The sequence below is a fragment of the Lupinus angustifolius genome, chromosome LG05 (genome assembly GCF_001865875.1).
Source record: "Lupinus angustifolius cultivar Tanjil chromosome LG05, LupAngTanjil_v1.0, whole genome shotgun sequence".
Taxonomy (NCBI): Eukaryota; Viridiplantae; Streptophyta; class Magnoliopsida; order Fabales; family Fabaceae; genus Lupinus; species Lupinus angustifolius.
In genome coordinates this window covers 3,828,839-3,856,283 of record NC_032013.1, presented here as the reverse complement: position 1 = coordinate 3,856,283, position 27,445 = coordinate 3,828,839, and the positions used below count along the sequence as shown (strand labels likewise).

The window sequence follows — 27,445 nt, the reverse complement described above, 5'->3', positions numbered from 1 at the left end:
TTTTATTACTTTTGTAAATCACTTGATCAATGGATGAAAGAATGTTAGAAACTTTCAAATCTATTTGCATTGATCTAATTGCGTTTACTTTTCAATTAACAAGTGGTACTAATTCACAAGTGGTATGTACATAAGTGACATAAAACAATTGGCATATGTATAAAACAAGTGGTATGAAACCTGTGATATTAAACTGAATAAGTTTCTGCTATAGCATGTAGCCTACATTGAAATCTGTCATATTAGTAGGTTTAATTGATTAAGCTCAGGCCATAATCGATTAACCTACACCTAAAATTCAATTATGGGCAAAATTAAATCACACTTAATCGATTAAGTACAAATGTTAATCGATTAACTTCAGTAGAAATTTCATTATTTGTTCCTTCTTTTGGCAATATACTTTCATATATGACTTTGCTTTTTTATCATGTCAAAAGAGAGAAAGGTTGTTGTTTATGTTTTATAGAACTTACAAGAGAAGATAAGTTTTTAGCCTCAATGTTACCTGGTATGCATATTTTAACACAAATAGATCCATAATTTTCCGTTGTGCATGTTAGGAACATGCATGTTAACCTTCAATTGGTATTAGAGCCTGTTTTTTTGTGTTTTAATTTATGCTGTAATATTAATTGGTTTTGGAAACTGATACAAATTAGACTGTGAATAATTATTTTTTAATTCAAACATAATAAAAGACTTCAATTAAACATGTGATGTTTATACTTGAACAGTGAATGCTTCAAAATAAAATAAAACGTGTGACTTTTATATTGAACAGTGAATAAATGTTATTGTTTTTGTAATTACTTCATTTGTTGCATTATGAATGTCTTGTCACTATGGTGTATTGAGTATGTTGGATTGTGTAGAGTTTTATGAAAAACTAAGCAATCTTATTTAAAAGTTTGTATCCAGCAAATATATAATGAGTTAGGTTATTAATATTTTAAGTATTGCATCTGCAAGAGTGTAGAGATGAATATGTGTTGCTGTTAATATGTAATGTATGTGAATGTGATGTTACATTATTATCATATTAATTGATTGAATTTTCCCTACAAATGTATGAGGAGAATGCATTTATTAGAACATTATCAACGTGTCAATGCAATTGTGAAAAGTGTTTTAAAATTGTGAAAAGTGTTTTCATTTTGTTCTATTTAATTCATCACTGTGAGTTTAGTGGATATATAAGTGACACTATGAGTTTATTGGAATAGTGTCAACATATTAGTTTATTGGTTTCTATGTAACATTGTGAGTTACGTACAATATATTATTGATTTATAATATATATAATTTAATAGTTATTAATTAATGATGATTAATTAATATGCTAAAATGTAAATTAAATTTATATATCACAGTTACAAATTACAAAATATATATATATTAATCATAAGTTTCATATGATGAAATGTGATACACAAAATTATTTTATTTTTCCTAAAATTATTTTGTATAAGATACATTTTTAAGAACATGTTAATTATTTAATTTCAAGAGACGGTATGACTACTAGGGGACTTGTAATTAAGAGGATTAACAGGGTATGTGAAACCAATCAATCAATAAAATTAATTTTATCACTAATCACCTAGACTACCTAGGGAGTATAAAGATTAATTCATTTATACTTACAGAAATGACGTGATAAACAGGTAGTTATTTGTTATTTATTATTTTGAATAAAAGTGTGTTTGATACATTTGTGTTAAAATATGCATTAGAAATGACTTGACAACCAAGTATTTGTTCACGATTTTAAAAGCATTTATTTTATATTTCCACTAGAAGAAATATTTATTTCTTAAATTGCTATTGTAGTAAGTGAGAGTATTTTATTTGTGATATAACTCTTTACATTAATATGTTCTCACATATTTGTTTAATTATGTAGAGATATCTCGACATGTCTTCTTTGCCATTGCGTTCGATACTCACTGATGGAAAGTTGGTCGGTGACAACTTTCATGATTGGTACCGTACTCTAAGAATTGTTCTCATGCACGAAAAGCTTATTGATATGATCGATAAGCCTCCTATGCATGAACCAATCAATAATGATGATGTTGATGCAGTCGGTTCTTATAAGAAGTACTTAGAGGACCTCATGAGTTCAAAATGTCTCATGTTAGCATCAATGAGTTCTGAACTCCAGAGGCAGCATAAGGACATGGGTAATATCATCGCACATCTTAAGAAGATGTATGGTGCACAGAGTAGGACAGCTAGATATCAGTTGTCTAAGACTCTATTTAGGTCCATGTTGAATGTGAATGCTCAGGTAGGACCTCATATTCTAAAGATGATTAGTCTTATGGAACAACTTGAGAAGTTGGGCTGAAAACTTGGGAAGGAGTTATCCCAAGTTTTGATTCTACAGTCACTCCCAGACTCGTTCTCACCATTCATTGTTAATTTTAACATGAATAAGATGGGTTGTGACTTGCATGAGATGCTGAATATGTTAATTGATTCTCAGAATCAGATTGACTCTGGAAAGAACCAATGATATGTCTTGGTAGTTGGAAAGTCCAACAACAAAAAGGGCAAATGGAATAATAAGTCCAAAAAGAAGCCTTTTTCCCCCAAAGGTGGTGTGACCAAACTTAGGGAAAAAAAGGCGGTGTTGACCAAAGCAATGTTGAATGTTTCTTTTGTAAGGAGAAGGGTCACTACAAGAAGAATTGTCGTAAATATCTTGATTCTTTGAAAGAAAAGAAACAAGGTAAGACATTAATGAAAAATGTTTTCATGATTTCCTTAACTGTTACAGATTCTTCAATATGGGTATTAGATACTGGTAGTAGTTTTAATATCTGCAATTTGTTGCAGGGACTACAAATAACTAGATGGTTGAAGAAGGGAGAAATAAATCTCCAAGTGGGGAATGGAGCAAGTGTTGCAACCAAGGCTACACGAATAGTCTCATTAATAATGCCGACTGGCAATGTACCTCATTCCCAGCTCCCACTTGTGCTTATCAAACTCATTCACAGCTCCCACTTGTGCTTATCAAACTCTTTTATGCCAAATGCCTTGGTGAATGGGTCTGCAACATTCTCTTTGTCAACTATCTTTTGTAGCTTAACATCACCATGTGCAATGATTTCTCTAATCAGGTGATATTTTCTCAAGACATGCTTATTCTTTTGGTATGATCTAGGCTCTTGTCTTTGAGCAATGGCTCCGTTATTGTCACACAATAACGTAACTGGTTCTTCCATTGAAGGAACTGCACCAAGTTCAGCTATGAACTTCCTCATCCAAACTGCTTCTTTAGCAGCTTCGCTTGCTGCTAAATACTCTGCTTCAATAGTTGAATCAGCTACTGTATCTTGTTTGGAACCTTTCCAACATATTGTGCCTCCATTCAAGGTGAAGACATAACCAGAAACTGATTTGGCATCGTCCTTATCTAACTGAAAACTCGCATCGACATAATCCTTTAACTTGAGTTCAGAATCTCCATATATGAGGAATTGGTCTTTAGTCCTTCTTAAGTACTTAAGAATGGTCTTAACCACTTTCCAATGTTCCTCACCTGGATTTGCTTGATATCGACTAGTTACACCTAATGCATAGGCGATATCAGGTTGTGTACAAGTCATGGCGTACATGATAGTTCCCACTGCACTCGCATATGGTACCCTATTCATGTGTTCTCTTTCTTCAGCAGTCTTAGGACAATCCTGCCTATTGAGAGTAACTCCATATCCTATAGGTAAGTAACCTCTTTTGGAGTTGTCCATGTTATACCTCTTCAATATGGTACCAATGTACAAAGATTGAGAGAGTCCAAACAGTCTTCTAGATCTATCTCTATAAATCTTTATTCCTAGAATAAAAGTTGTTTATCCCTAATCCTTCATGGAGAACTGTTTTGATAGCCAAATCTTTGTAGATTACAATGCTGAAATATCATTTCCTATCAGCAATATGTCATCCACATATAGCAATAGGAAGATGATCATGCTCCCACTACCCTTTTTGTAAACACAAGGGTCTTCTTCACATCTAACAAAACCAAACATTTTGATTTCGTTGTTAAAGTGAATATTCCAACTTCTAGAAGCTTGCTTTAATCCATAAATAGACCGTTGTAGTTTGCAAACCTTATTATGATCAAACATAGGTGTAAAACCTTCAGGTTGTGTCATGTACACATCCTCTTTCAACTATCCATTAAGAAAAGCTCTCTTCATGTCCATCTGCCATATTTCATGCTCATGGTATGATGCTATATTAAAACTACTACCAGTATCTAATACCCATATTGAAGAATCTGTAACAGTTAAGGAAATCATGAAAACATTTTTCATTAATGTCTCACCTTGTTTCTTTTCTTTCAAAGAATCAAGATATTTACGACAATTCCTCTTCTAGTGTCCCTTCTCCTTACAAAAGAAACATTCAACATTGTTTTGGTCAACACCGCCTTTCTTTTCCCTAGGTTTGGTCACACCACCTTTGGGGGCAAAAGGCTTCTTTTTGGACTTATTATTCCATTTGCCCTTTTTCTTGTTGGACTTTCCAACTACCAAGACAGATCCTTGGTTCTTTCTAGAGTCAATCTGATTCTGATAATCAATTAACATATCCAGCATCTCATGCAAGTCACAATCCATCTTATTCATGTTAAAATTAACAATGAATGGTGAGAACGAGTCTGGGAGTGACTGTAGAATCAAAACTTGGGATAACTCCTTCCCAAGTTTGCAGCCAACTTCTCAAGTTGTTCCATAAGACTAATCATCTTTAGAACATGAGGTCCTACCTGAGCATTCACATTCAACATGGACCTAAATAGAGTCTTAGACAACTGATATATAGTTGTTCTACTCTGTGCGCCATACATCTTCTTAAGATGTGCAATGATGTCAGTTGGGTCCATGTCCTCATGTTGCCTCTGGAGTTCCGAACTCATTGATGCTAACATGAGACATTTTGTACTCATGAGGTCGTGTAAGTACTTCTTATAAGAACTGACTGCATCAACATCATCATTATTGATTGGTTCAGGCATAGGAGGCTTATCGATCATATCAATAAGCTTTTCGTGCATGATAACAATTCTTAGAGTTTAGTACCAATCATGAAAGTTGTCACCAACCAACTTTCCATCAGTGAGTATTGAACGCAGTGACAAAGAAGACATGTCGAGATATCTCTACATAATTAAACAAATATGTGAGAACATATTAATGTAAAGAGTTATATACAAATAAAATACTCTCACTTACTACAATAGCAATTTAAGAAATAAATATTTCTTCTAGTGGAAATATAAAATAAATGCATTTAAAATCGTAAACAAATACTTGGTTGTCAAGTCATTTCTAATGCACATTTTAAGACAAATGTATCAAATACAATTTTATTCAAAATAATAAATAACAAATAGCTACCTGTTTAGCAGGTCATTTCTATAAGTATAAATGAATTAATCTTTACGCTCCCGAGGTAGTCTAGGCGATTAGTGATAAAATTAATTTTATTGATTGATTGGTATCACATACCCTGATAATCCTCTTAATTACAAGTCCAATGGTAGTTAGGTCGTCTCTTGAAATTAAATAATTAACATACTCTTAAAAATATATCTTATACAAAATAATTTTAGGAAAAATAAAATAATTAATATATATATTTTGTAATTTGTAAGTGTGATATATAAATCTAATTTACATTTTAGCATATTAATTAATCGTCATTAATTAATAACTATTAAATTATATATATTATAAATCAATAATATATTGTACGTAACTCACATTGTTACAAATAAACCAATAAACTAATATGTTGATATTGTTCCAATAAACTCAGTATCACTTATATATCCACTAAACTCACAATGATGAATTAAATGGAACAAAATGAAAACATTTTTCACAATCGCAAAACATTTTTCATAATTGCATTAACACGTTGATAATGTTCCAATAAATGCATTCTCCTCATACATTTGCACGGAAAATTCAATTAATTAATATGATAATAATGTAACATCACATTCACATACATTATATATTAACAACAACACATATTCATCTCTACACTCTTGTAGATGCAATACTTAAAATATTAATAACATAACTCATTATATATTTGCTGGATACAAATTTTTAAATAAGATTGTTTAGTTTTTCATAAAACTCTACATAATCCAACACACTCAATACACCACGTTGACAAGATATTCATAATGCAACAATTGAAGTAATTATTGTTTAATGAATTACAAAAACAATAACATTTATTCAATGTTCAATATAAAAGTCACAGGTTTTATTTTCTTTTGAAGCACTCACAGTTCAAGTATAAACATCACATGTTTAATTGAAGTCTTTTATTGTGTTTGAATTAAAAAAATAATTATTCACAATCTAATTTGTATCAATTTCCAAAACCAATTAATATTGCAGCATAAATTAAAACACAAAAAAACAGGCTACGATACAATTGAAGGTTAACATGCATGTTCCTAACATGCACAGCGGAAAATTATGGATCTATTTGTGTTAAAATATGCATATCAGGTAATATTGAAGCAAAAAAACTTTTACATAAAATACCTGAGGAGACTGTGATGACTTCATAAAATTTTCTCCTTCAAACGTATGAAGGTCCTACATGTGTATCTGCATCGAGATTGGTCCTTGTTGTATCAACACTTGATCCGTGGAACCGAGAAATTAACCTAAATTATATTTCAATGTTTCAAAACCAAAGAACCAAAGAACCAAAGAAGAGAACCAAAGTCTTCTTTTGTTTATGCAGTGCGTTCATTCATAATGCCTTGGCTTTTTCCTTTTGTTATCTATACTATATATAAAGTTAAAACTTGAAATAACTTCCCTCATGGTGTAATTTTCATTTCCTATTTTTCCCTTCACATTATTTGATTTTTACAAAAAAACTATATAATCCTAAGCAACCACCACCAATACATTAATTAACCACATATCTCACCTTAAATTAAACATTATCATAAACACAAAAAATATAATATAAAGTACACTGAATACAACAAATACATTCTAATTCAAAAAAATGAAATATATAAAAATTGAATATGTAGTATCACATAATATTCGTCTGCAGACACGAAGTGTCTGTACACACTAGTTATAGATAAAAACAAAATCACTTCAACCTTTTGGTTGCTTTCTTTCCGCAACCAACCCCACTACACTTGGGTTTTTGTTTTTAAATGTTTAAAAAACAACTAATCTTATTTGTTTTACTAATTTAAACAACTCATTGAAATATATAAATTAAGTCTCACTAAATTATATATTATAGATGACTAAATGATATTATTTTATTTTTGGTGCTAGCAAAAAATACAATAATATTCCGCTTAAAAGAAAATATATAAATTAAATTGTTTAATTTAAACAATAATATTTTCTCGTCCAACAAAATCAGAACACTCGTTAGTGTGTGACCCCGTAGGTTCATTACTAAACCGGTAGTAAGTTAACTCATTAATTTACTAATTAAGGTTGGCATCTAGCAACACTCCTTAACGACTGGTTAGAAATGAAGTAATATCTTTTACTTTAGAACCATTAGAAGATTACTATAATGTTTCTTTCCATCTTTACAACTCTATGTTAACTCTAGAATATGGTATAATTGTCAAATTCTAATAAGTTAACTCATACTGAATGACTTAAGAAACTCATTTCTTCATTCATTCAATTTCCCTTGGCCAAGCTCTTTATTTCTATAGAGCTCAAACTCATTAACATGAGTTGATGGATTCTCTCTTGATTAATCATTAATCCTACAAGCATTTAATTATACTCAATAATCATTCAACTAACATCACAAGACATTAGGTGTCCGATATCAAAATATAATAAATAACTTATTTATTACTATGATAATCTAAAGTTTAAGGAACATATATATTTCTTCATAAGAATATCCTATTGTAAAAATAAGAATAATCTAGAAAAACCTGTGTAAAAAAGCGTGTCACAAGCGTAGGAAAATGTGACATACTGAAATTATCCCATGCAGTCTGGTGCATGCTAAATGCTGCACCACTACCTCCACCCATTCTCATCGTCAATGTGTGATATTTTTCTCAGCCACTGTGTTGACTGTCGCTTTAACCAATAAGATTGTGACACATTAGTCAGTTCGGCTGTGTCTCTCCACATGGAATCTTGTCTCTCTTTTAGGGTGAAATTTGTGCGGTCAAGTGTATGGTTAGGCGTCGTGCACCCTTCCCTCATCCAATTGTTAGCCTCCACGAAATCTCCACTCCGCTTGCGACACATCAACTTAAATCTTCTCTCTCTAAACACACGATCACCCCTTCAATTCTAGATTACCACATTATCCCATATTATCCCAAATTGAGGTATATAATTGTGTTTTTCTATTCATTTATTTTTTCGAATAATAATAGTAAAAATTATTTTATAAACAATTTTTTTATAACGCTAATTAGAAATATTAAATAATTTTGGATGATAAATAATAATGTGATAATAGCATATATTAATAAATAATAATTAAAAAAAATTATTCAATAATGAAGTAGACACATTGTCTCAAAGTGAACCGATAATCAATAAAAACTTATCTCTTAAAAATGTGTGAGGTGTGGACATGAGAGTTGCTGCCTCATTATATTAAAAGTAGATAAACAAAAATTAATTAATAAATAAATTATCTCTTTAATATGAGTGTGGTGCGAACACGAGTGTTGTTGCCTCATCTAATAAAAAGATGAAAGGGTAATTATTAAAAAGTTCATCTCTAAGTAGAATATGGCGTGAAAGACCATTTCATCATAAATTAAGCTTAAAAGAGTTTTCTATGTTTTAACCGTAAAAAACATAATGTTAACTTCGAAAGGTCACATAGCTGAAAATTAGGACGTGACATTGATCGTATTTACCACCATGTCTTTTGTAGTTAAAACGTGGAAAATTCAAATTGAGCCCAATTGGATAAAATGGTCTTTTTACTTAGAGGTTTGGACTCGGGAGTCAATTATAAATCAGGAAAGGTATTAACACATTGTTCACTCATACTAAGATGATACCCTTACTAATTGCATAGACTTTATCATACCCTTAATTTAAAAATAATAATTAATAAAACAAAGTATTTTTATTTTTATTATGTCTGACAATATGAGATCTTGCTCATACGTATCTCTATGAGCAATAGAGAATCAAGACTATATAGTTCTAGTTTGAAAATTGATGAATTGGTTGAAATTAAAATTTTGTTTGAACTTAATTGAAGTGGAACAAATTGACGACATGTCAACATGGATTGCTTATCCTATATTCTCACTTCGATAAATATCAGAAACAATATCTGTAATTGCGACCGATTCTTAGCTCGACGCGAGGAGAAAGACAATATGAGTTGTAATTTTGTTATTGGATTCCAAAATTAATAATTTTTTACTTAAAAAAAATTAATTTGCGCTTTATAGAGAATATTGAATAAAATTCCATATTCATGGACACTTGCATTAATCCTTTTTTAAGATTGTATAAATTAGTATGACAACATAGGATACAATGTATTTTTAATCCGTTTTCCCAAAATCTATATATTTATATATATATTCTTTTAAAATAAAAAATAAGAAACACAGCACCTTAGTATATCACATATATGGTTCATAATTTCATATGCACAAGTCAAGTTAGGAATGAACACCTTGTATAGTCTCTCCGCCTAACCATCCTCCACGCATTGATATTGGAAGATTTGAGATTGGTTTTGCTCATGGCTTTCACTTTCTACATTATCCCATTTCATCTCCTCTAGATGCCTTTTTTCTCGTTTTCAACTTGTATGTACTGTGTCTTTTCTATACATGTATACTTTTGGATTGATTGTATGGAAGATGATTTTAGGTAAAGAAAATGGTTGATGAATGTATTTTGTGGTTGAGGATTGTTTTGTGTTTTTGTGGATTTTTCTTTTGTGTGTTATCTGGGTAATTTGGTGATGGAAATGGGTTTCTGAGGTGTGGATTTTATGGGGAAAGTGTTGGGTATATGATATCTAATAAGAGTGTATAGAAGTTGGGGTTTTGATTTTTATTGCTACCTAAGTGCATTTTTTTGCTTTTCTTATTACTTTATGTGTTGTTTTTTTAGATATGTATTTTTTGATGCAAAATTTCTATACCCGTTAGTTGCAAATAAGGAAAAATAAACATTGATTAAAGACTGGGGTAAAAAAACTATTGAAGACTTGTTTCCTTTTGAGAACAAAACAAAGCCAAAAAAGTAAAAAAAAACTCACTGTTATCATGGACAGTAGATGTGTTTGTGATATATACAATGCTAAAAGACTAAAAGGAAAAGGATGATGAAGGTGCACATGATTACTAACTTGTTTTAGAGTCACTCTTGTATCTGCACCCTTCTCTTTTGTGTTCATTGACTCCTCTAGGCTCCTCCCATATACTTTCTTGTCCTCACTTGTTTCTGAATTTCAGTATTGTTTTTAGACTTGTTGTTGGATGATCTTGTTTTAGATTGCTGCTGGATGGTTTTTACGGATTTGTCTTCTATTTTTCTCTGTATCTCCTCCTTTTTTATGAAAAGGGATAATCCATATTTAATCGGTAAATTGAAAACCAACTTCCCCCTACAAAATAGCGGAACTCCTCTCCACTATCAAAATATGGTTACCAAACCAATTTCTTCATCCATTTTTTTTTTGTGTGTGCCTATTTTTATATTATTTTATTTAATTATTTTGAAATAATCATATATATTTATTTATGTGTTTTTTATGAGTCGGATATAAGTGGGTATTCACAATTAATAATACCTATTAGCATTTTTATGGAGATTTTATATACTTGTGATGATTCAAAATGTAATACTTAAAAACTTTTTAAAATAATGTACAAAGACTTGTGTCTCATTATGCTTGAGTTTATTATATTTCGAGTTGAGGCGTCTAAAAAATTTAAATCTGAACAAGTTAAAGACTCATTATAAGACCATCATAATACTTACATGTAGGAGTATTCAAATGCAGACCGATCCAACAATAAAATCAGAAATCAATCCAAAATAGATCGAAACCGCAAAAATCAAATGCATTTGGATCGTGTTGGACTTATTTTTTAAAGATCAATTGGTCCGGTCCGGATTTTGGTTTCACCTCTTTGATACAGACCGGACCGAAATAATATAAAGTTTAAGTGTGTAATACTTTTAAGTGTCTTCCAAACTTATTCTTAAGTTCCAACTCCAAACTTGTATCTATATTTTATTTGTGATATTCTATAACACATACTTATATATATATATATATGTATATATGTTGCTATGTTTTTTTATACACTTTTTTTAGAACTTAAACCAATTCCACAACCAAATAAAGAGGATTCAAGTGCTATTCTGATTAGGTATTTTATTATCAATTTTATTGTTGTGAAAGTATTATTGTTATTAATCATCGACGGAACACCATAACTGTTAAAATTACATTGCAAATGCTCATATTATTGTTATTGATATCTTGTTATTTTGTTGTCTTGTTATTATTGATATCTTGTTGTTGTTGTTGCTATTTTTACTTTTATTATTATTGTCTTACTATTTATTACTATTTTATGATGTTGTTTACTTATACGATATTTGCGTACATTTTAATGTTGTTGAACACTATTTTTATTGTTGTTTTATGTTTAATATTTAGTCATTTTTATGAGTTTTGAATGTAAGTGCAATTTCAATATTTTATAAAATAAAAAACCGATCCAAACCACATATTATATTTGGATCGGACATCTTAATATAAATAGATTAGACCGGTCCAGACCGCATTTTAATTACATGTTTGGATGGGAACATTTTTTGCCTAAAAACCGATCCAAATGGACCACGAACACCCCTACTTACGTGTGTATAATTTACTTTTATTATATAAATTATGTTAGCGGTTTCCTATTAAGTTATAGTGGACTTATGGACTTTGTTTGGACCTCTTAGTTTAGTGATATATTTGATTGTACAATTTTATTTGTTTTAGATATGATTTAGTATTTAATGAGATTTCAAAATGTTTTCTTATTAAAAATATGTTTTCTTATCAATTATGTAATTCATAATATAATGTACAAATATTAGGTGTAACATTGTGAGAGAGTGTGTGATAGGGAATGACTAAATGCATAAATTACTTTTAATAAAGACTAAGTACAAAGAGAGAGAAATTTGCAAAATAATATATCATTTATAGTCTCTCCATAATAACTCAGCTGAGTTTTAATATAGAAAGCTAGAGAATTAGGGGGTATTCAATTAGAACTCGGCTCAACAACATAAGGCCCATTTAGAAATTAAAAGAAATTTCAGTATTTAATTATCCACTTCATAATAAGAAAACCAACTAAGCTTCTGTTTGTTTCTAGTGGGTTTAGGATTTGGGCTACTTTCATTGCCTAAGCCTTGGAGAGACACCTTGTCCTTAAGGTGTGTGGTGTGACCAATGGGCAAGAAGCTACGCTGGCTCTCACAGAAACGATCAGAAATTTGTAGTGGATGATAGTTGGACTCTATGGACGGTGGGATGTATTTTGGCGTCACTTCACTGATTGGAATGTACGGTGGAGATGGAAATTGTCCATTAATTTTGCCTTGAGACATGAGATGCATTAATAAGAAATCTGAGTTGTGCAGAATCTTGGACGGTGGAGATGAATAGGAAGATCCAACGATTATGTTTGAAGAGGATGAACTACATGCGATAATGCGTATGGGAACCATGTACTTAACGTTTGTGAACTTTGAAAGTGTTTTGAAGTGCATTGAATGAGGTCATTGGATGTTGTTTTAATTTCCAAAATAGACTCCATAATTTCCTTCTCCTTCATTTTTCTCAACCATTCTTCCATTCTCTTCATTTTTCAAAATTGTTTGACCATATTGTTCCATAATATTTGGACTTTGCTTTTCTTTTTCTTCCATTTTGTAGTCCTTCATTATTTTCTTCCCTTTACGAGATGCCAAAGTATCCACCCATCTTGACCAGAACTAGACAGTGGTCCACAACGGCTTTAGTGAAAACAACATCATTTGGGAGAGCAACAAAGCTTTCTTCTAGGTTTCCATGGAAATGTCTCAAAAGGGAGACATCGAACATCAGGTGGAGGCGGGATGTGGCCGAAAAAGACAGTACGTACATGACCTGACCAACATGGTGAGTGACCTGACCAACATGGTGAGTGACTTGAAATGGCCCATAGAAATGTCATGCTAACTTATGGGACCAACGCCTTGCAACTGTTTGTTGGCAGTACGGTTGGAGGCGTAGAAGGACTAAGTCCCCAACTTCAAAGGTAATATCCACCCATCTTGAATCTGCTTGTTCTTTCATTCTTTGTTGTGCATGGTTTAGATTTCCTTTCATAGTTGCTAATATCTCAGCTCTAGACTGTAGGGTGGCTCAAATATATGGGTTTGTGTTCGACTCCAAGATGTAGTCACAAAGTGTTGGCAGTGACCTACTATACAAAGCATAGAAGGGTGTTGCTTTCAAAGCTTATGGCTGGTTAGTGTTATAATAATAATCGGCTAGAGGCAAGTGAGGGAACCACTTATTTGAATGGAATTGGTGAAACAAAAAAGGTATGTTTGAAGGCCACGGTTGATAACCTCCATCTGGCCGTCGAACTAGGGGTGATAGGCTGAGCTTTAGCAAAGGGTGGTACCCAGGAGCTTAAAATGTTCCTTTCAGAAACAACTGAGGAAAACTGGATCCTTTCCGAGACTCTACTTTTTGGAACCCCATAGAGCTTACATATGTCATTTAGAAAACGACGAGTCAAGTTCTCAACCGAAAACCAGGTAGGAAGAGCATTGAAGTGAGCATACTTTGTTAGCCAGTCCACCACCACCCAGATCACTATGTGGCTATATGATGAAGGTATATGGGTAATGAAACCCATTGATATGTCTTCCCAAACTCGTTCTGGTATTTTTAATGGCTGCAATAACCCCTAGTATTTTTGTGGTGAGTACTTCTTAGATTGGCAGATAGTGCACATGCGAACATGGATTTTTATGTGGTTTGTGATATAACACCTATATTTTTCCTAATGTGAATTATGAATTTGCTTAGTGTATTAATTGATTTTTAGTATATAATTGAGAATATGTGTGTATTTAAAACATTGTACTAAAGTGTAATGTTTTCTTTTTTTAAATCTATTCATATATTTTTAGAACATGAGATTTTGAATATGAGTATGATATAATATATTTAGGATTAGTAGCATAGTTAGATTGATTCTTTTAAATTATAAGATTTGTTATAGGTTTATCAATCCAAATTGCCTTATGACTAATATAAATTATTAGAATAATAATAATAGAGAATATCTTTATTAATTGATTAAAAAAAAAAAGTAATGCATTTTTTCCCCTTTCTCTACAAACAGAAGTAACATTGGGGAGGAGGAGAAAAAGAAAAGTGGTGAGTCATTATCTTCTTCCTCCTTGTTTTTCTTTTCCTTTCTCTCTTTCTCTTTCTTTCTCTACTCCTCTCTACCTTCTATTGAGTGAAGGTGTAGCAAAAAGGTGAGTTCCTTTTGTTGGTATTTTGTTTTCTTCTCCAGTTTTTGGATGCATGTTTACATTAGCATCAACGATAGAACATATGACGATCATTGTATGTTAATCTATCATTTATAGATACTATTTCACATGATTATAGTGACTTTATGTTGATTAGGGTTAGTTTTTCCCAATTCTGTTTTCTTAGAATACACTGATTTTATGTTAATTTGCTGTAGATATATATATATATATAATTTTACATATTCATGCGGATTAAATTACAATGTTACATTAGTTATGTACAAAAATGGGTTATCAAGATAACTCATTGTTTGGGTATAGCTACTGACCAAGTTTTTATATGAGGTTTTTGGTGTTTGAGTACTTCTATTAATTTTAGTACTGGTATGCTATGATGATGTTAATGTCATCAAGAATTGGTTCTAGTGTTGGAAATACTCAAGGTGAGAGAGACTTTATTCTTGGCCCTTGTGGTCTTGGTCTTTGTGTCATAGCATGGTCCGATGACCTCAAAGTCGGATGCAAGCTTGTATTACCTTTGTTTTTTTTGTGTGTATAATGATCAATATTGAGAAAAGTATAGTTAGCAAACCCATATTGTTAATATTGTTAATGGTGTGATGTATTCTGTGAATGTTGTGAATAGTTGTGATGTATTCTGTGAATGTTCCTAAGTATATGTTTGTAAATAGTGTGAGTGTTGTGATTGATTTGTAGTTGATGTAGTTGAAATGAAATGATTGTTGTTGATGTTATATACACTTATGTATGTACATAAAAATAGAATGGAAATGTAGTTTCAGTACATACAAAATGTGTTTGACATACATACATTCATCATAACATTGGAGGAAGGTTTGTGGTAGAATGGAAAGATTCAAGATAGTAATATCTTGGGAAATGAATAGCGTGGTTAATGATGGTGATTCATCCTGAAAACTTTGAGGGTTGTTTGGGTAGGGTAGTCCAGTGATGGTCCAGGTTGATCCCCTGTAGATCAGGATAGCCTTGCTTAACCAAATGATTTCTGACAGATCGGTGAGAGAGCTCTTGGTATGAGAGTCACCTGGTCTGATAGGTGTGCTTAATTATTGTATTATATCATACATTATGTCTTGTACTCCCGATTGCTTTCCAAAAGGAGTTGAGTTGAAAAATAATGGGAGTTGAGTTGAAAAGTGAAATGTTGAATATGGATCCACATGCATTGCATTTGATATTGAACTAGTTAGTGATACATTGCATATTTTATGCACCATACTCATGAGATGATTGAGTTCTATGTTTGAGAAATGTGATATGTTTATGTTATAATATGATTATTGGTATTGTGCTATAATCGTTTATGTTGTGTCATGTCGCTTATACTGTGTTATAATCGCTTATGTTGAGTTATGATTGTCCATGTTGTGATATATTATGTTATGATACTTAATTTTCCATATAATTCCACATATTGTGCCTTAAAAGGATAACTTACTCTCTCTTTATTTTTGTATATTATGTACTGGTATATCTTATATGATCATACAGAGAACAAACAACACTTCTCCCCAAGAAATGGTAGAGGATCTGGTTCCTGTTAGTAGCATAGGAATATAGTGTTGGTGTGTGATTGGAATGATATGTTGCATACTTATATTTTGGAAGACTGGTAAATGGATTACCTTAGATGTTATGTTTTGTGTATTGGGGTACCCTGTTGTAAGGATGAAATTAACTTCTGATACTCTAGGAGCACATGTTTTGTATGTATGCAACTAAAACTAACTAGAAATTGCATTCCTATAAATTGATCATAGTTATTATGTAGTTGTTTGTAAAACATGTTATATATGACTTTTAGTCATGACATTTTGATGAATATTATCACATGTGCTTTTATTATGTTGCTTTAGAATGACAAAATTATTGATAAGTAAATATCTATACTTAGTCATGAAATGAGGACAATTGATTCTTGGAAATAATTTATTTATTCCCATAAATATAGAGAATGAACTTGAATTGTTGAAGTCTTAAAAATATATTGTTATGTCATTTGGGCCATGGTTTTAATTAGAAACTCATAATTATTAAATATATCCACAATAAATAAAATCTATGAAGGAAGAAATTCATAGTCATAAATAGTTGTTGAGTAAGAAATTCTATAAATTTTTTTTTTATTTCACAAAAGAATCGGGTTGTTACATGTGATCCTTGGCCAGTAGTAGAAGGCAGATAGTCGGGCCAGAGTCAGGTTCCATCTGGAGTGAAAACTTGACATAAAACTGGTTACCATTTAATAGGTCCAAAATAATTCACAAATGTAATAAATGGTCATCCACATTAGAACTGTAATTGAGTATGTCATCAAAGAAAACCAAAACAAACCAATATAGAAGAGGCTGCAATAGATCGTTCGTAGTGGCTTGAAAGGTCGAAGGTGCTTTAGTTAACCAATAAGGTTTAGGGATGTATGTGGGGGATCTGGTGACTGTGGTAGGAGAGTAGTAATACTTGGTAGTTTATTTGTGTTAGTGTAGAGAGCTTCAACAATGGCCTCATATCTTGAATTTTGCTGATCTTAGTGTTCTTTAAGCTTATCAACAAAGATTTGTAAGATGGTCTCATCAATCTCCTTGTTAGCAGGTTTAGGAGGCATGTTTCAAGGATGAAAGTATCAATTGATAGAGAATGACTAAATGCATAAATTACTTTTAACAAAGACTAAGCACAAGGACAGAGAAATTTGAAAATTAATACTTCACTCATAATCCCTCCATAACAACTCACTTAGAGTTTTAATATAGAAAGGTAGAGAATTAGGATTATTCTACTAGAATTAGGCTCAACAACATAAGGCTCATTATGAAATTAAAAGAAATTGCAATATTTAATTCTCCACTTCATAATCAGAAAATCAATGGGGCTTCTCTTTGTTTCTAGTGGGTCTAGGAATTGGACTCTTGTCATTAATTGTAGAACTTAAACACATGAAGAAATCTCAACCCAAAATTGGACTTAAGTATCACATGACTTAAGTATCACATTGAGTTTGCTAATATACTCAATGTGGGACTCCTAACATTGCCGCCTTTTTTAAAGGTCGATGTCTACACCGACTTTCACTCTATTGACATTGACTCAATTGTATCTATCAATTATAACAAAAAAAAATAGTAATACTTTTTCATCTAAAATATAAGTAAATTTAAAAACTTTCAATTTTCTATTTATTGAATAATAATTGTAATTACTTATATATTTTTTTTTATCAAATGATAGTAATTAATAATTTTTAAGTAATTTCCTTAATATATATAAATTAGGGAAATTTATTTATAAAATAGATTGGTCGGAAGGAATAGATTATAAACTGAAATAATAATAATAATAATAATAATAATCTATACTATATATAAAGCTAAAACTTGAAATAATTTTCCTCATTGTGTAATTTTCATTTCCTATATTGCCCTTAACATTATTTAATTTTTACAAAAAAAAACTATATAATCCTAAGCAACTACCACTAATATATTAATTAACTACATATCTCACCTTAAATTAAACATTATCATAATCACAAAAAAAAAAATATAAAGTACACCGAACACAACAAACACATTTTAATTCAAAAAATGAAATATATAAAAATTGAATATGTAGTATCAAATAATATTCGCCGGCAGGCACGAAATGCCTATACACACTAGTAATAGTAATAATAATTCAGACAATCATGCACTAAAATAGCAACCCTTGTCTATATTCTTCATATCTCAAAAATCAAAACTTTTGTGAAGAAGAAGAGCGAGAGCTTCAGTTCCCAATAGTTCTTTGAAAAGCCCTAATAAAAAAGCCTTCTTCTTCCTCTTCATATATCTCTTCATTCCCTTCTCTCTCTCTTCGTTCTCTTTCTATTTCTCATTCTATTTGGGAATTAGGGTTTTACCTCGATTCCTCACTGTATTATTAGAATTAGTTTTTTTATTTCAATTTTGTATTCTTCTAATTCAGTTTTATCATGAAGAGTAATAATATTGATTATATTCTTATGTTGTAACGTAGTTTTTTTTATATCGTTCTCCATCTCATTTGCAATTGAATGTGAATTAGGGTTTGTTTTGAATTTCTTGTATTTGATTTAATTGCAATGGAGAGTTCACGTAGACCGTTCGATAGATCGAGAGATCAACCCGGTCCGAAGAAGCCTCGGTTAATGGAACAACTCGGGGACCGTGCTTCGAATAATCCCAGTGTTCGATCTTTTCCTCAGCGACAAGTGACTTCTTCTGCATCAAGATTTAGAACAAACGACAGAGATTTGGAAAGAATCAATTTTGATCGCGGTGGTTATCAGCCGCAGCCGTTGGCGCCGCATCAGGAGCTTGTGCATCAGTATAAGACAGCCCTTGCTGAGCTTACTTTCAACTCGAAACCGATTATTACCAACTTGACAATAATTGCAGGGGAGAACCAAATTGCTGCTAAGGCTATTGCTGCTACTGTTTGTGCTAACATTATAGAGGTGAACACCAGTTTTACACTGTGCCAGCTGTTTCTGTGTTCAAATTTGTTTTCTTATAAGGAGCCAATGCTGATTGGATTGAATTGTTGTAAGATGTTTCGAATAAAAATGAAAAAAAGGTAAAGTCAATGATCTTGTGGGAGGTAGGAATTAGGGTTTTATGTATTGCAAGTTTGAAAATTAATGGAATGTGGTGATTTTAGTATTGTACCCTGTGGAAAATTAATGGGAATGTGATAATTTTTGTATTGTGCAGAGATGAAATGTTGATAAGGGCTTATTATGATTTATCCAATTTCATTTCATGGATTTGCTCAAGGCTTTAGGTTGTACCATTTCCAGTTTCCCTTTCCCATAAAGAATGTTATGCCTAAAAATTGGAACACATGTAGTTTTCCAATCAAAATTAACAAAAGAAACAAACTACCATTCTGTAATCTGAAGGATTATGGCAGTTTGGTACATTTTCTTGAGTTTGATGTTGTAATGAATCCATATTCAACTGACAAGCAGCAGCATCAGAGAGTAGTAATTCACATTTCTCCTTGTACTTCTTGACTTTGTTTGCATTGAGGAGAGTATATATAAATCTTTGTGAACATTTATTTATATATAGTATTGGGAGAAAAGTGATCTCTCAAAGTCTCAATGGTTGCCATTCTAACTAGTGCTGCATCCCTCTGCTTTTTCTTCCCCTTTGTAATATAGATTGTAATTGTGCAGTATTTTGCCCCTTATTGTGAAACGTAGTTCTGTTTCATAGATCACAAGCCAGTGCATTATTTCAAGTCTTACCTCTCATGTTTGAGTTTGTGTTTCTTTGTAGGTTATGGGAAAATAGTCTACCTGGATTTTTTTGGACTGTTTTAAGATGTAATTTGCCTAAACAAATTGTATGGAGGCGTTATACTTGAATCATTTCACTTATGTGCTAGTGGTTTCACTTTGATTGATGGAGTTAACATATTCGAAAAATAGGGGAATAGATTCATTTCCAATCAAGTTGGTCAAAGTGCAGGAACTAATGAGTTATTTTGAATGGAGAATATTTATTTTGTATGAGCTAAGATTGTGTCTAAGGCATGTCATTGTTCTCGAGTTTGGGAAGATGAATAAAATGCCTCTTTGCAATTTATGTAGGCTCCTTATCTATGTTGTACTTATTCCACATAGTGCTTGTTTTACATGATCCAAATGTCAGCAAAAGTTGAGTGTTTAGCTTGTTTTTAATGTTTGCTTAATTTTGTCATTTGCCTCTTACTATGAGTCTGTTAGAGGTAGCTAGAACTATAATATAGAATGACTAACAATTTTGAATAGACATGATATTTTACTATAGCTTTTATATAATTTTGGAGTCAATTGCAGCCAAAATGTTATTGCTGCTAATTTCTGAGTGAACTATATTTTATTCGATTCATTACTTTCCTTATTTACATATGTCAGGCTTTCTTATTTCTACCTCTTTGGTCATTGGTCTTTAAGTTATAAAAAGAACCTTCAATTTTCACTGAATTGTGTTAATGACTTTCCAGGTTCCTAGTGAACAAAAGCTGCCATCTCTATATCTCTTAGACAGTATTGTTAAGAATATTGGGCGGGATTATATAAAATACTTTGCTGGCAGACTACCCGAGGTCAGATATTCATTCTTGCTTCAGCTTTTGTCATTGATCTTCATGCCTTTATAAATGTACTCATTCGTGTCTACTATGGTCTATGAGGAATCCCACATGTTAAGTTACACAATTTTTGCATTGAACTGTTTCACTTTACGTCGATTATGGGGACAATGATATTGTAAACTTCTGATGATCATTGCATTTCATTTAAAAATTAATAATCTGCCTATTATGGAAACAGTTCATCCCTTTGCATTTTATCAGGGATGTTTTTTTCATACACTCCTATTTTAACTTGGTACGTGCTAATTACTCTCTTATATTTTAGGTATTCTGCAAGGTATACCGACAGGTTGATCCTTCTCTTCATCAAAGTATGAGGCATCTTTTTGGAACTTGGAGAGGAGTCTTTCCTCCTCAGACCCTTCAGACTATTGAGAAGGAACTGGGCTTTGCTCCAGCAGTCAATGGTTCTGCTTCCGCATCTGCTACACTTAGGAGTGGTTCACAGTCACTTCCGCCACAAAGCATCCATGTGAATCCCAAGTATTATTTAGAAAGGCAGTGTTTACAGCAGTCTGGCAGGGTAGGTGAAAGAGTTTCACCTTTATCCTTTAAAATTCTGAAATGTTGGGTTTGAGTGGGAATAGATCTAGGACCTAATTGCAAAATTGAAAAATTTGAAATCATTCATTGCATGATGAAACAGGACAGGGAGATGTGACATCAATTTTAAATCTTGTTTTATTGAGACAGAAATCCAGTGTATTATTCTTGCCATCACTGAATTTTGAATTGGGTCTTTCCTTCAAACTAATTTATTTTCATTTCCCCCCAATAATCACAAAACTTCCTTCTTTTATGTCTGCCATTGTTTTAATCTGGTTGTTGGTATCTATCTAAGAATCTGACAGTATAATTTGTTGAATCCTCTCTGCTTAAATTTCCAACTAGTGAATCACTCTAACCTGGAGGCAGAAACTTGGGATTTTTTCTTTTTTGCTCATACTCTCTCTCACCCAGTTGGGCTGGGTTTGTTAGAAAGTTAATTTCTTGTATCTGCAACTGTTCTATGTATACTATATGTTCAATGAGGGCCATGCAATTATGATGTTATATAAATAGATATTCCCACCTATTGATCAAACGATGTCATAATGTTCTATCATAAATTATGTCCCTTGACAAAGTATTAATCTTTAAATCTTTTGTAATCATTTTGTCTATGGTTTTTTCGGCTCGTCTTGCCTATAGAAACTGGACTAATCTTCATTTGATCTACTCTCCTAATTGAGGCTTCTAATGGTCTCCTCTACCCATGCCAAGTCACATAAGGTGTGATCTATCACCTTTTCTACAATAGTAGCTATCTCCAATTTATCTCTAATGCATTCATTCATAATTCTATGCGTCCGCTCATCCAAAGTAACATTCTCATCTTTACTATATTGAGTTTATTCATTTGTTGGTATTTTACTACCCATCATTCAGTCTCATAATATTGTGGGTCTTAGAGCTGTAAAAAAGGATGGTCCACTGCAAGCAAAGAGGTTGTTGCCAATGTGGTTCTCTGGGCATTGAAGTAAGATTTTTCCTTAAGCTTGAGTGACATATTTCTACCACATATGACACTAAAAGGTGGAAACACTCTCAATTTCCAATCCACCCACTTAAATCTTATGGTTTGCATCTCTCTTAATTTCTTCACCGTGTTGTACGATTGACCTAAGATACTTAAATCTAATGACTTGGTATGATATGATCTCCAATTTTTACATGTAAGTATGGTTTACTTGCCTCATGCTAAACTTACACTCCATATACTTAGTCTTACTTGGAGTTATATGAAAGTCGTGCTTCTAAAGCTAGTCTCCACATTTCTAGCTTTTCATCTAATTCCTCTTTTCATTTAAAAAACATGCATTGTGACACTGATTCTTGGATTTGTCCAGTGAGCACCTCCAAGATAAATATAAATAGGTATGGACTCAATGTTGACCCTTGGTTTAGTCCTTTAGCAATAGGGATATCTTTTGAATCCCATCTTGTGTTCTCACACTAGGCTTGACCCATAAAACCTTTAGATTCACCTAGTGTCTCTTTTTTTCTTTCTAATTTCTTTGGTCATTTCATCCCATATATTGTTAGCAGTTTAGCACTTCGTTGTGCTTCTCAAAGTCCTTCCTCTAAAACTTTTTGTTGGAAGTTTCTTCATTCCATGCCTTCAATTTCCACCACTTGATTCTTGGGATTCTATATTAGTCTTCTATGTAATCTACCAATACTCTATGTTGGTGGTTAAGCCCTCTCCATGTATGACTTTGTAGTCCAACCAAAACCATCTATTTGATATTCTTATAAGAAAAAAATCAATTTGAGAACATGTCACCTCATTCTTATATGCGATAAGATGCTCCTCTTGCTGCTTAATATATATGTTGACTATTGTACAATCAAAATTTAAGGAGAAATATAGAATAACCTTACCTCCCGGGTTTGCTCTTCCTATGCCATAGCCCCGTTAAAACCTTTATATCCTCTAGTGTCCCTCCCTAAAGGTATTCCCTGCAGACTGGACTGGAATGCACCTTCCAAATCCTCCCAAAAATTTATATTGTGGTGTTGTTCTAGCCCTACCAGGGATGCATAAGAACTAATCACATTAAAACAATGTCTTTCTTTGCTATAAGCTTTAGGGTTATGATCTTATCTTATCTCCTATTCTTTTTACATCCACTACATGCTTCTTCCATTCCTTATCTACAATTATACCTACCCAATTAATTAATCATGTCTTATCAGTATACCATAACTTAAAACTTGAAGCATCTAATTCCCATGCCTTTTCATCAATCTACTTTGTTTCTTCTAGGCACATAAAATTGATTCTCCTCCTAATCATTGTTTCTACTATTGCCATTGATTTACATATACGAATACCTATATATGTTCCGGCTTGTATCTAGGCTAGTGAAGTGGCTTCTTTACCTACACTCGTTCATGCAAATGTAGGAATCTTTGCTTATATTTCATCACATCCAGAAGGCAATGCATTGATTGGTCTTTGCTCATTTGACACTGTACTTGAATGATGACATTAACATTATCATATTGTTGATCCATAGCATAGAGATTTGACGAAGTTTTACATTGGTTGTCGACTGGCTAACACAACTTTTAGCTTTACCCGAACATAGGACTAACTATGTATAACATCAAGCACAAAGGCAGATTTACTTTAATGAACTATATATACCCTTTTATATGACATCTCTAGTGTTTAATTATTTTTTTCTGTACTCTTTCATGCCATGAAGACTAAAGGAGTTGTTGATGATATGACTGGAGCTACTGCAAACTCAAATGAGGATCCAGAAAGGGCGGATAGAGCTTTGGGTGCTGCACGACAATGGGTCGGTCCCAGTGTTAACATGGACTTATATGAAGTAATTGTTCCTTTCCCCTTTATGCTATTAACTATACCTGTCTTATGTTAATGTAATAATCTTGCATTGCAGAATAATGAGCGCACTTATAGAGATGCATTAAACGACCCTGTTCCGGAAAACAGCATTGTTGCATCCTATGGAGGCAATGAATATGGTTCTGATATTTCAAGGAATTTGGGCTCGGGTATGGGCAGAGCTGGTAGTAGGGTCACTGAGTTAGGACGTGACAAAAGTTCATTGAAATCCAGTAGTGGTGTTGCAGGGACAATATCTGGTAAAAGAAATGGTTTCAGTCTCAGGCATAATTTTTCCAGTACTGAGGCTCATCTTCAGCCAACACAGCAATTTCCTAGCATACAGAACAATGTTATGTCAAGTAGCTGGAAAAATTCTGGTGAAGAGGAGTTCATGTGGGATGAGATGCACTCTGGATTGACTGGTCATGGTGCACCCAAGGCCACGAACAATGGAAGCAAAGACCCTTGTACCAATGATGATGAAAATCTGGTAAGTTTGCTAGAATTTTGTAACTTGGACCAATTAAGAATATTATACAAAAAAAATTGTGTATAATATTGATGTCGAATTGTCGAACAAAACTTGGACCATGGAACAATATTAAAAACAAAAAAATGATAATCAATTCTGTATAAGACTGAATTCTGAGATAAATGGACAAACTCTTCTATGCTGAGTGTCTCTGAAGTGATAAAATATCTACCCTGAGATCATTTGATGGATTGAGATCTCTATGTACTACCACTATACCCTCACTTTCTCACTTTAGAGACTGGTTCACTTTAGACGAGCTTTGTCTAAGATAAATCTGCTTGATTAGGTGAGCTATCTTAAATTGGGATAAGATAGGATCCAAACTTTAACCTTATTTCCCCATTTACTGACAATGAAACCTTAAACCCCAAATTACACACAAACTCCCAAGTTAAAGATACATCAATTAATACAAAATTCTAATTTCATCTCATTTTGCATGCAAATATTACATGGATTTATTGATTTCCCCCATGTGCAGGAAGTTGAAGATCCCCTCCAAATCCGAAACCCTTTTGGGGGAAATGTTGATATGGAAATATCCACTGAATACCTAGCCACTGATAAACAATTACCTGCATCTCGCCGTCATCCATCATTATCATGGAAATTGCAGGAGCAACACTCAGTTGATGAGTTAGATCAGAAACCTGGTCAATCAGATGGATTTGTGTTCACTCAAGGTTTAAAAGGCAGAACAATTTCCTCTGCTGCCAGGATGGGTAATCGACCTTTCCTGCCAAATGCAACAATAGGATTGGCAGGAACTGTTGTAGAGCAATTTCATTCCATGGGAGCTGAATCCCCCTCTGGGCAGCCACCTTTGGGACAAGAGTCTTCATCACCACCAGCAAGTGTGCACTACCACCCTTATAAAATGCAAGATTTGGCAAAGCAAAACCGTCCCCAGACTCTTAAAACATCTAAATTTTTGGGAGGTCTGCAGAGCCAATATATTAAAGATTCCTTACCTACCCTTCCTTCTAATGATCAGGTTGGTAACTTGCCAAGATCACAGCAAAAGGAGTTGCAAGGTCCATTCTCCTCAACAAAAACCTTTCAGCCACAGCATCCGCAGTTGCTGGGCTCTTCTCACACTGAAGTTATGGCTAAGACTGAGAAGTCACCCTTGTCTAAAGTTTCTCTAGCTATAGAAACTCCAGAGCAGTCAAGCACAAGTAGTATGGAAGATGAAACTGTGAAGAGTGGAATCTTCTCCAACATGCCAATTACTAGGACTCTTCCTACAACTACTCAGGATACAAGGAATTTTCCATCTAAATTAGGGGTTCGGCCTACCCGGTCAGGTGGGCCTTCCCCTGCCAAACTAATTTCTTCTGTGTCTGCAATAACATCACCATCTTCATTAGGTTCTCATAATGATTCTTCATCTGCTCTTCCTGAAGTGCCGCAAAGAAAGTCTGCAAAACTACCAATTGTATCACCTCTGCCACCACCTTCCTCTAATGTCAGCAGCACCTCAGCTCAGACATCAAGTGCTACCAATAATACTGCAAATTCAATTGCTAATCTTTTAAGCTCATTAGTTGCGAAGGGTTTGATTTCAGCAGAAACAGAGTCACCACCAAAGGTAGCATCTAAGATGCAGACTCGATTAGAAGATCAGAGCAAAAGTGTTACGACCAGTAGTTCTTTGCCTGTTGCTTCAGTGTCTGGTTCTGCAGCAGTCCTAGAACCTTCTACCAAAGATAAGGAAGATGATACTGCAAAAACCCCTATATCCCTTTCTGAATCAACCAGCACAGAAATCAGAGATTTTATTGGCTTTGAGTTTAAGCCTCGTCTAATCCGAGAATTGCATCCATGTGTAATTAAAGGATTATTTGATGATCTTCCACATCAATGTAGTGTTTGTGGCCTTAGACTTAAGTTCCAAGAAGAGTTTAATAGACATTTGGAGTGGCATGCCACAAGAGAAGGAGAACAAAATGGTTCAAGAAGATGGTATCTAAAGTCAAGTGATTGGGTTGATGGCAAGGCTTATTATCCATCTGAGCATGAGTGTGCTGATTCTGTAGATGATACCTATAGCGAGGAAGAAGACAAGTGCCAAGAGGATGCAATGGTTCCAGCAGATGAAAACCAATGCTTGTGTGTGTTGTGTGGTGAGCTATTTGAAGATTTTTACTCTCAGGGAAATGGTGAGTGGATGTTTAAAGGGGCTGTTTACATGACTAACTCAGATAGCAATAGTGATTTGGAGATTGGAAATGCGAGTACTGCAAGCGGTCCCGTCATTCATGCAAGATGCTTATCAGAACTTCATATCTAGTGCCATTAAGAATGTAAGTCTTATTTTCTAATTTTTTGGACTAAATGGAGGCTTTCTTGTTTGATGTTCAGAGCTCCAGTACATCTATTTCAAGGAATGCGTGCATTAAATATTTGGTAGCTATGCTCTAATGTGTTATGCCTTAGAAGATGAGCATGAAACACTAAATTCAATCTTTTATTACCAAATAGTTGCAAGAATTGTGCTGGTAATTAGTCTGTTATATTTTTCAGGAACATAAATAGTGGAAGTTCAGAACATCGGATCTCCGATGTAGTAAGAAGCCGGGGAACCCAGGTTTACTTTGTATTACTGAAACATGATGGCCCTTTCATGCTAATTTATCTCCCTAATTTGGTTTCTATAGCTATCAAACAAACTGTGCTCTTTTTTTTTTTTTTTTTTTTGTACTC

General features: G+C 33.0%; 3 protein-coding genes across 6 annotated transcripts in view; 2 read left to right on the top strand and 1 right to left on the bottom strand.

Moving 5' to 3' along the window:
* On the top strand, positions 1,919-2,353 carry LOC109346943. The gene has a single exon (XM_019586683.1). It carries the CDS (start codon positions 1,919-1,921, stop codon positions 2,351-2,353), a length of 435 nt encoding a protein of 144 aa, XP_019442228.1.
* LOC109346942 lies at positions 4,697-5,074 on the bottom strand. Its single transcript, XM_019586682.1, has one exon. The coding sequence runs from the start codon at positions 5,072-5,074 to the stop codon at positions 4,697-4,699; it is 378 nt and encodes a 125-aa protein (XP_019442227.1).
* The window catches only part of LOC109347524 (pre-mRNA cleavage complex 2 protein Pcf11-like), a 9,304-nt gene continuing 229 nt past the window's right edge, over positions 18,371-27,445 (top strand). The window contains exons 1-7 of one of the 4 annotated variants that reach the window (XR_002107609.1): positions 18,371-19,116; positions 20,652-20,753; positions 21,067-21,324; positions 24,056-24,184; positions 24,257-24,694; positions 25,221-27,045; positions 27,266-27,329. Coding sequence is in view for 3 of the 4 variants with exons in the window: in XM_019587425.1 (XP_019442970.1) it covers positions 18,742-19,116; positions 20,652-20,753; positions 21,067-21,324; positions 24,056-24,184; positions 24,257-24,694; positions 25,221-27,032 (3,114 nt within the window). In the remaining variant the exon portion in view is untranslated. Of the gene's footprint in view, positions 19,117-20,651; positions 20,754-21,066; positions 21,325-24,055; positions 24,185-24,256; positions 24,695-25,220; positions 27,047-27,265; positions 27,431-27,445 lie in introns of those variants that run through there. The other 3 variants (XM_019587427.1, XM_019587425.1, XM_019587426.1) reach the window with 3 other exon arrangements.

Coding starts and splice junctions, on each gene's coding strand:
- LOC109346943 (XM_019586683.1), top strand. CDS start 1,919: ATGTCTTCTTTGCCATTGCGTTCGATACTCACTGATGGAAAGTTGGTC.
- LOC109346942 (XM_019586682.1), bottom strand. CDS start 5,074: ATGCACGAAAAGCTTATTGATATGATCGATAAGCCTCCTATGCCTGAA.